Consider the following 10,048-nt stretch of genomic DNA (forward strand, 5'->3'; position numbering starts at 1 on the left):
AGAACGGCAGCGGTGCTTATTGCCAATTTGGCTGCAGGGTGCCCGCAAGATCGCCAGGCGCCAGGGTCAAGGCAAGCCTCTCTTGGCGACGGTCCACCCCCAGCCCTTCAGGTAGGCCCCTGCCTGTCCCCATCGCTTGGGTTGAAGGACGAGAGACACCTTCAGCCATGTGTCCTTCGCAAGGGGACTGGGCTGCTTGCCACAATGGCTGGTGAAAGCTGCCTTGTCCAGAACTCCCTTTATCTCCTGCCCGGAAGTGATGAGCTGCCAAGGCCGCTACTGCAATTGCTGCTAAGTTGCGGAGGGAGATAGCGAGGTGCTAATAAAGCAGCTGGGGTGAGAGCAGGGGGGTTGTTTTGGGGGGGGGGAGATTTTGATCTCTCCTCCATTACACATTCTATTCCCCCCTCTTTCTTTAACAGAATCAGAATTTTAGAGTTGCAAGGGACCCACTTCTAGTCCAGCCCCCTGCAATGCAGGAATTGCAACTAATTAGCTGCCGGTTCTTAATTGTGGCGTCCAATTCTGGGTGCCACAGTTTAAGAAGGATATTGACAAGTTGGAACGTGTGCAGAGGAGGGCGACCACTTCAACTAATCCTCATAAGGCTTGGTTTCCAGACCGTTGATCACCTTGGTTGCCCTTGTGTCCATGGCTTGGCTGGAACCTGGCCCAGGACTTGCATCCAATCCAGCTGGAGACTTGGGGTGGGGCAGAGATTTAAGTTTCCTGAGAGTTCACAGACCCCTGGACCATTTTACCCTGAAGCGTCACTTAGAATCGATGAATTGCCTTCGACATCGAACGAGAGGATGACATCCATGCTTGGGGAATCCAGGGAGAATTTGATGGCCACCTTCAGCATCGTCGCAGCGAGGCCAGTGTAGACCTCTCCCTCCCACACTTTGTTCTGACCCAGCTGCAGCTCCCATCGTGAAGGACCAACGATGTGAGCGCTGCAGGCCTCGGGCATCTTGATCCGAAACCTTACCCAGCTTTTTTCTTGCAGGACTCCTGACCTGGGTTCTAGGAGGACACAACCCTTCCTCCACAAGCTGTAGACCCGGGGAAAGGGGAGCCACTGGGGGTTGGTGAAGCAGCGGATGATGTAATCACATACATGGACAAATTCTTTGTTTTCGGCGTCCCTCCCGTACAAGCTGAGCCTGAAGACTCCCGATTCAGGGAGCAAGATGGAGACGCTCACCTTGTTCTCCAGGTGGGTAACCAAGACGAACCGTTCCATCGGGTATGTTTTGCGGGTTATTTTGTCCTTGCCCAAAGTGGTGGTGACTTCAAAGCCTGGCTGAGTACGAAAAGTGACAGTGCACCGTCCCTTTTTAGTATTGATGATGGGGGCGGTGTGGCTCGGGTTGGAGAGCCCTCTCCACTGGGAGCTGATCCCTGCTCCGCAGTGCGCGCTGAGACCCGATGGGAAGAGCTCGTTGTGGTTGATGGGGCTGGGGCAGCGTATGAGGAAGTTTGCGGCATTCTTGAACTTGTCTTCGTCAAGCTCCTTAACAAACACTGAGAGCCTGTAGTGGCCCACGAAAGGACAAAGGACGTGGCAGCTGAGTTTCTGCTCTTCCACTTGGGACGCCAGGCACTTCCTGCTCAGAGAGGTATCCATCTCTGGATGAACTAACTCGTAGGTGGCCAAGAGAGGCCTCTGGGTCTGCAAAGCCAGCTTCAGGGCCCCCGCGGTGGCAACGATCAGGTCTTCTTCCCAGTTGCACTCCTCAATCCCAAACTCTCTTGCTTTGGGATGGAGCCCCCAGAAAGCGAAAGGATTCTCTGGCAGCCCCTCTTGCCGGTGGGGTTCCAGGCACTCGATCTGGTGGGAACACACCCAAGTGCACGGCTCCGGGGAATCGGAAGGGCGGGCAAAGATTTGCACTTCGAAGAGCCCCTCGGTAGGGGGGAAGACTTTGAGGACCATCTTTTTGTCAGACATGGTTAACATCCCGTGCGTCTTGCCCATATCCTCTTTGCTGTTGTCGTCATGGCAAAGCTTCAACAGCTGGTAAGTGAACTCTGTTGTACGGGCACTTGCTAAAGAAATGGTTGCTTCCCCTTGGTCTGTGAAAAGGAAGGAGGAGAGGCATTGTTTTTGCCTGTTTTTAACTGCAGAGCACCACACTAGAGCAGTTAAACTCGGTTGTTGTTGTTTTTTACTGCAGTCCCACAATTGCCTAACTCTTCCCTTGGGGCAGCTCACTCTGCCACCTTTATGTATCTGCCCTAAACACCCCCAAACCAGTACCCCCCAACCTGCTGCCCTCCAGATGTTTTGGACTGGCTCGGGTGATGGGAGTTGTAGTCCAAAACATCTGGAGGGTATCAACTTGAGGAAAGTTGCCTGGAATTTTAGAGAGCTTTTGTTAGGGGCGCAAAATTTCAACATCCGCTGCTGTCTCAATATAGCTCTGCATTTCTGTCCCTGGGCTCCATTTAAAACAGCTTCTCCATGCGAACCAGGAAGTGACCTCTCCAGACAATGGAACGACTCTTTTCTTATCTCTGTGGCTGCGATCCCCTGGGTGACACAGACGCCGTTAGGCAATTGAATGCACATGCTTACTCCTTCTGTTTCCCTCCCACCCACCCTGCATGGCCCCGGGCACTGGCAAACCATGCTACGTCACTGACCCCATGCCACTTCTTTTCAACGGGATTAAATTTCTGAGTGTGCCAAAGCATCCTGCTGTGAACATACCTGTTTTAAGCCTGGAGGTGTCTGGAGAGAGGAGGGCAAGCTGAAGTTTGAAAAACTCTGGTGTCTTGAAAACTCTCCCTTCAAAAACCTGCAGTGGGACAGGGGGCTGAGTGAGCTGCCATTTTGGATCATCGGGCCAGTGGCTTTCGACAAAATCTTCAGGGTCGGTTAGGAAGAAAAAATCCTCATGCCTGTGGGAATGGGGAAAATGGGGGGGGGCGCCTTAGACATCACATGAAACAAAGCACATGTCAGAATGGCAAACAAGGAAGGGGGCAGGAGGCTAAGGGCTTGTCTGTTATTAAAAGATCAGAAGTGGGTGGATTGATTGGGTAAGGACCACCCTGCTGGGTCCGGCCAAGAATCCATTTAGTCCAGCACCCCTGCTCTCATAGTGACTGACTAGATGCCCCAAAGTAAATTCCACAAACAGGATACGAGCACAACGGCTCCTTTTCCCAACGGCTCTGTATATATAAGGTGTGCAGCTTAGAAGAAGTCCCAGGATCCTTTGCAGTACATGATGCTCAGTCAGCATGCTGCTATTTATTTTTCTTTATTGAATTTATATACCTGGAGGTCTCAAGGCGATTCACAAAAAGATCACAATATATAAAAACAAAATAAAAACAACAACCCAAATAACATACCCACCCACCCAAAAAGGGACGTTTTTGCCTGGAGCCTAAAGGTGTATCATGAAGGCGCCAGGTGAACCTCCCTGGGGAGAGCATTCCACAGATGGGGAGCCACTGCAGAGAAGGCCCTGTTCTCGTGTTGCCACCCTCCGGACCTCTCGAGGCAGCAATCTCCTAATGTAAAATATTGGGGAAATGCATGTTTAAAGGAAAGTAGTGTGGGCTGAGAGTAAATGTGAAAATGTGGGTCCCCGGAAAGCACCTCCAGAGTCTCATTTTAACTCTTCCCGTTTCAAGGCCTTGCGTCTCTCCCCTTGCACATTCAAAACGAACAAATTGATCTCTCTTCCCCATGCATGCTTACACACACACACACACACACACTCACAACCCAGAGCAAATGTGTTCCATGTAACACGATTAGATGTTGCAAATGCCACACGGGCTCTTGTTATTTAGCATTGGCTGGAAAGTGACAAGTGCGTAATGCATCTAGCGGAAAATAATTTAACACGATTAATAATTTTTAAGGCAAGTCATTATTTACTCTCGGTCCGAAACGTGCAGAGCAGACTCGAGTAATTACATATCAGGCCACCTAATAAACCTGCTGGGGAGCGGGAGATTAATCATTTTATCAAAGGGTAGCTCTGGTGTCTAATTCAGGCAGCGAAGGGAAAGAATCAGAGCATCCAATCCTTTTGGATCAGCTGCTTCCTGCAGATTGGTCCATCCCCAATAACATGCTCTGAAAACTCTGGTTTCTCTCTTAAAAGGGGAATAAGTTAAGGGCCGTGATGTGTCCTGAATTTCCTGGACATATCCAGGATTCATCCGCCAAAAATAGTGTCTGGGTGGAGTTTTCAGAAATTGATTAAAATGTCCGGGAAAATCTGGGCGTATGGCAACCCATATCGGAAGTTCAGTCGTACCTTGGATCTCAAACGCCTTGGCTCCCAAACAAATTGGCTCCCAAACCATCGGTTTGTGAAATATTTTTGGAAGCCGAACATCTGGCGGGGCTTCCGATTGGCTGCAGGAGGTTCCTGAAGCCAATCAGAAGCCATGCTTTGGTTTGTTTTGAAAGTCGAAGGGACTTCTGGAACGGATTCCGTTTGACTTCCGAAGTACGACTGTAGTGGTTTTTTGGGTGAATTTCCTTGGTTGGCGGTTCGAATCCCCGCGACGGGGTGAGATCCCATTGCTCGGTCCCAGCTCCTGCCAACCTAGCAGTTTGAAGGCTCACCCAAAAGTGCAAGTAGATAAATAGGTATCGCTTCGGCGGGAAAGTAAATGGCGTTTCCATGCGCTGCTCTGGTTTCGGTGTTCCATTGCGCCACAAGCGACTTAGTCATGCTGGCCACATGACCCAGGAAAACTGCGGACAAACTGCGGACAAACGCCAGCTCCCTCGGCCTGTAAAGCGCCCCAGAGTCGTCTGCGACTGGACTTAACTGTCAGGGGTCCTTTACCTTTACCTTTTAGTGTTAAAATATTAGCAACCTGTAAGACAAAGCTTAAGGCAGCCTCTCAATTGCTTTTAACCTTAGGCCAGGAGAATATGCATTCTGGTTTTCTTACTTTAGGAAATTCTGAACCACAGGCTACTGGCCTGATCTGGCAGGGCTGCTCTCGCCTTCCACCCACTTAGAAGTGCCGAGAGATCTCACCGAGGGATGAACAGCCTCTTCTCGACATCCACGAGGCCCGCTCCCCAGCAGACGTCCAGAAGGAACCACTGGCCTCCCAGCTGCACTGCATTCCACATGTGGTCGGACTTCTTCTGCAGGCAGCTCTGGCCTTGGCTGTACCCGGCCCCTCTGCCGTATCCCGAAACTTCGGCACAGGTCAAGCCCGCTTCCCTGTAAGGATTCACAAGAGAGCATAGAGGCTGGGCAAGCTCAATGTACAGGGGGTGGGCAGCTGGATACAAGAGTTACAGTGCCCCCAAGTTGCTTCTTGCGCTTGGACGCCGGGTGCAGACCATAGCATGGCTCAATGGCAGAGCGTCCCCCAGAAATATTTACAGGTAAAGGGCTGGGAGAGACCTCCGCCTGCATCCCTGGACAGCCATTGCCAGTCTGAAGCCAGAAGCCAGGTGGTCTAACTCAGTATAAGGCCATTTCATGTGTTCCTACATTCTGCGTTTCTTAACTGTCTGTCTCGCTTACATATCGGAAGCTCTGGTCAATAATAACTGACCCTTATATTATGACGTCTGCCATTATCCCCACACTTTTTCTTATCACTTTTCCTACCGACAAAAGATAAAATAAAATAAAATAAATAATCATTGGGGGTTTATTTTGGAAGAGGATTGTGCAAGTGCTCAAAGGCACTGAATTAATTTTAGTTGCACAACCAGAATTGCTGGTATACAATGAAATCATGCCTGCACAATAGTGGAAGTGGCCTGGAAGCAGGTTATGAATGGCCGAGGATAGATTTTGGACTATTTTCCCCGTATGTGCCATCTGTTCCATTTAAATGGTTAGATTGAGGAGACGCTCTAAGCTTTAAGGAAGTGAATCATGGTCATAGAATCATGGAACCTTAGAGTTGGAGGGGACCTCCAGGGCTCATCCAGTCCAACCCCCTGCAATGCAGGAGTCTTGGCTAAAGCAGCCCTGACAGATGGCCATCCAACCTCTGCTTAAAAACCTCCAAGGAAGGAGAGTCCACCACCTCCCGAGGGAGTCCGCTCCACTGTTGAACACCAGTTCTTCCTGGCGGTTAGTCGGAATCTCCTTTCTTGTAACTTGAAGCCTTGGGTTCGAGCCCTACCCTCCAGAGCAGGAGAAAATAAGCCTGTTCCCTCTTCCATGTGGCAGCCCTTGAGATGGGACATATTAAAAAGCCACGGCAGCACATACCTGCACATGTCACGGTATAGATGGGCATACCCAGAGCACACTCCTCTCCCGGTGCGAAGGACCTGCTCAGGGGTATGGATCTTCTCCGAGAACCCCAAGAAGCCGTTGACATCATACTCTATTGCGGAGCAAAACCAAAACACCGCTTTACCAAGAGGTTGTTATGACAGGAAGCACCCCATCAGTCTTGCTTGTTGGAAGAAAGGTGGGTTAGGCTTATGAAATCACTGCCCCCCTGAAAATACCCCCAAGGAGGTTTGCATGAAAACACACTTACTGATATTGTGGCACAGCCAGATCCATATGGCTCGCGCCTTCTCCAGCTGGCTATTGGCTCCTTTGGTAATCAGTGGAACAATGGTCTGGACGGACAAGGATTCCTGATTGGTTTTCAGCTAGGGAAGATAGGTTGGGATTTCGACAATCAACAGCAATCTGTTTCATAAGATAAGCAGCCATTCATTTGTCTAGCCCAGCCATTGCCAACCCTGATGCCTTCTAGATGTTTTGCATGAGGACATCCGTCAGCTCCAGACGGCCCATGCTGGTTGTAGTCAAAATCTCTGGAGGGCGCCAGGTTGGTGAAGGCTACCCTGTCCCATCCCAGTTGGAATTCTGCTCAGCATTTGTAGAGAACGCCTGGAGAAGGAACTGGGCAGCCTGTGGTCCCTCCAGATGTTGCTGGACTACAAGTCCCATCATCCTCCCATCCACCTTCCATGTTGGCTGGGGCTGATAGAAGCCAGAGTCCAACAGCGCCTGGGGGGACCACACATTGATTATCGGAGACCCATCTGGGTAGCAGGACCAACTCAAAGGTCCATCTAGCCTTGCATCCTTTCTCCCACTATGGCCAGCCAAATGCCCCCCAAGCAGGGCTTGAAGGGGGCAGCTCCCCGCCCCACTGTCAGCGTTTGGGAGTCGGTGGCAGACTCCCCCTGGGTGTGTGCTCTTCAACCTTAGCCCTGCTGATTGGGTGGAGCTCATCTGAGTTTCGATCTGAGCTTAAAATATTTAATCAGTGACCGTGTAAATGGAAGACCACCTGGAGCTCTAGCAGAAAGGAGAACTGGTAGAACTTTGGGACATTCTTTTCTCCACCCACCTGCTCGCTCACATGAAGAACGTGGGCGTCCAGCTGTCTGAAAACCTCTGAGTCTGGGAAAAGGTCTCTCCGTCTCTTCCTCTGGGTTGTTTCAGGGCTGTTAGGGGGAGACCAACATCTTCCCTTTGAGTCTTCTGCTTCTTGTTCCTCACATCGTTGGTCCATCATCTCTTGCACCTGGTGTGCCTTTGGGGAGCCTGATCTCCATGGGGCCACCTCGTTGCCATCGCCAGCTTTCTTTGCCCAAAACAGAAATACGTCCTTGCTGGGGAAACCTTGCTGGGTAATTTTGGCAGGCGGGATTTCTTTGCACCGCTGGCCAAAGTGTCTAAGCTGCTTGTTCCCTCCATTGCCTCCTGGAAGCTTTTGGCAAGAGGTCACCAAAGACCAGCTGCGGAGAGCTTCGGAAGGTCTTCCTCCCTTGGGAAAGTTGCCATTGCAGATGTCCGTCATTTGACTCTCTCTAGCAGTGGACGAGATGGCATCTTCCTTGGTCTGTGCCATTTTCCCTCTGCAATTTGAGATATTTGATTTGTTTAGAGCAGGACAGCGCCAGTTGGCATTGCGGTGTGTTGATGATGGGCTGAAAAAGGGCACCGTGATGTCCTCAGTGTTTGGGGGAAGTCTTTGGTGCCCATCTCGCTTCATTCCTGCCAACTGAGACTGGTGTGGAGTGGAGAGAGGGCCTAGTAGCTCGCCCTCCCTTTTTCACAGGAGACTTTTCTTGCCCAAGAAGAGCTCCCTCAGCTCTTGTCTTGAGTTGTGCTGTAATAAACACAGGTAAGAGTTTTACAGAATGGGCTTCGAGCCGGAATAAAACTCGGTTCCTACAACCAACAGAAAAAAACAATGCAAACTGTAAAGCCTAGAAGACTTTCAGGGGAGGACTCTGTTCACATCGGCTGCCACAGATTTATCCTCATTGCCTAAGTCCTCTTAATCTGCTCCAAGCAGATCAGGGACCAAACCCTAGGGGTATAGCATCTGATTTGCATGGTCCAAGGTTTCAGTCCCTCACAGCATTTCCAGGTAGGGCTTGCAATGCCCCCTGTCTTCCTTGTGGGAATGTTCAGGGAGGCAGGAAAGGACATACTGTTTAATAATATCCTTCCTAACTTGCGCTAGCAAGTTCTATAACTTAGCAGAGTTTTAACATTCCCCTTTAAACGCACAGCGGTTGACTTGTTGCAAGCTTGTTTAAGCTTCTCAATATAGATTGCTGGTCAGAGCCCTTATTTCCCGACAATCTTATTTAAAGTCAATAAAAGAAGTTTACTCACAGCATTATCAGTTCACAGTTGGATCCCTGAAGGCAGACTTAGTTACAGAAGTATTTACATGTGGAATCTATCCCATATGGAGATAGTCTCTTTGTCTTCTGTTGGCTGAGTAGCCAACAGAGCATCTCTAGCTAAAAAGCTGATGATCCTACAAAGGAAAAAGTCAGAGAGAGAGAGATGGCTGCATGCCTTGTCCTTTTCGTTACCTGGACAGGTAAGGTCACACCCACCTCTAGTCACATGCAAGAGGAAGTATGTCCCAGCCCAGGAGGAAACAGGAAGTTCTGACTGGCTGAAGCAAACACCCCCTTGCAAGTCTACTCTAGGAAAACAAGGAATGTTGTACTTGACTGCTATCTATGTATCACATCCCACATTCCCTGCATGCGAAGACAGGCTGCAGGGGTTTGAGCAGATGAGACTAATAGTGGGTCCAACGGTCAAGAAGGCGGTTTCTGCACATGCCATAGAGGGAGGTGAGGGGCAGGTGGGGCTCGTCCACCTTGGAAGGGAGCCCATGTAGGAGAAGGAAAACTCTGATCCTAAATCTCTGCTGCCTTGCAGGATATATTCAAGGGAAGAAAAGGCTCAGGAAAAACACCTACACAAATCCGGAGTGGAGTCCCTAAGGTTGTTGGATTGGATTGTATGTCTCCTTCCAGCAGCTCCTGCAGCCAAGCTGGTGCCAAATGTATTGCTCTGCTTTCCTTTGGATCCCATCAGAAAGGTCAAGAGGAGGGTGTCTTATCACCTGGGCAGCCCAGGACCTCCAGACACGCTGCCCGGGTTTGTGCCCTGGGAAAGTCACTTTGGTGCTGCAAACACAGCGCTTTGACTTCACCCCCAGAGGCACGCTCCATTGTCTCTCGAGACAGACAGGTGCCAATCACAACCTGTTTATGGAGAGCTTTTCAGCTTTCTCCTGAAGCTATAAAAAGAACATAGCAGAGTCTCTGCAGATTCTTCTGATCTGAATTAAGTGTGGGGTGTGTTTAAACTTTATTCCTTTGGGAGCTTGTTAGAGATTGGCCTGCAAAGCAGCTGTGTAGGAGCCCGCAAATGCCTATGGTGTTTGCAAATAGGCAGGGCCGGCTCTAAGGCAAGCCCGGGGGCGCCGGGCGCCGGGGGGGGGGGGCGGGTGCAGCGCTGCTGCAGCGGCGCTGCGCCCGCCCCCCGCTGCAGTAAGAAATGGGGCGGGGGGCAGGGCGCCGGAGCGATCATCGCACCGCGGCGCCGCGGCGCCCGATATGCTTAAGACGGCCCTGCAAATAGGAGAAAGGCAGGATATCATTATGAAAAATAAAGAAAGGAATAATGCTTGGCATTTATCTTTGCACTGAACTACAAGTGTTATTCCAATCCTGCTAACGATTTAAACTTTTCACAATGATTTTTAAGATAAACGATAAATTTCCCCCATTCCTTATTAAAATCCT

The 10,048-nt window shown here is 50.4% G+C and overlaps 1 protein-coding gene across 1 annotated transcript; it reads right to left on the reverse strand.

Moving 5' to 3' along the window:
• Positions 1-646: 646 nt before the first annotated feature.
• Positions 647-8,143, reverse strand: LOC118077542 (kyphoscoliosis peptidase-like). Its single transcript, XM_035101174.2, has 6 exons — positions 7,333-8,143; positions 6,505-6,622; positions 6,228-6,345; positions 5,025-5,216; positions 2,717-2,907; positions 647-2,079 (listed from the first exon to the last, which is right to left on the reverse strand). Exons 1-6 carry the CDS (start codon positions 7,978-7,980, stop codon positions 758-760), a joined length of 2,589 nt encoding a protein of 862 aa, XP_034957065.2. The 5' UTR covers positions 7,981-8,143; the 3' UTR covers positions 647-757.
• Positions 8,144-10,048: the final 1,905 nt, after the last annotated feature.

This window comes from Zootoca vivipara, chromosome 9 (genome assembly GCF_963506605.1).
Source record: "Zootoca vivipara chromosome 9, rZooViv1.1, whole genome shotgun sequence".
NCBI classification, from domain to species: domain Eukaryota; kingdom Metazoa; phylum Chordata; class Lepidosauria; order Squamata; family Lacertidae; genus Zootoca; species Zootoca vivipara.

Excerpts from the sequence above, each read along its gene's own strand:
- LOC118077542 (XM_035101174.2), bottom strand. The coding sequence starts at position 7,980 with ATGAAGCGAGATGGGCACCAAAGACTTCCCCCAAACACTGAGGACATC. Across the intron at positions 6,623-7,332 it reads TTCTTCATGTGAGCGAGCAG|CTGAAAACCAATCAGGAATC; the intron begins GTGGGTGGAGAA and ends TATCTTCCCTAG. Across the intron at positions 6,346-6,504 it reads CTGGCTGTGCCACAATATCA|AGTATGATGTCAACGGCTTC; the intron begins GTAAGTGTGTTT and ends GCTCCGCAATAG.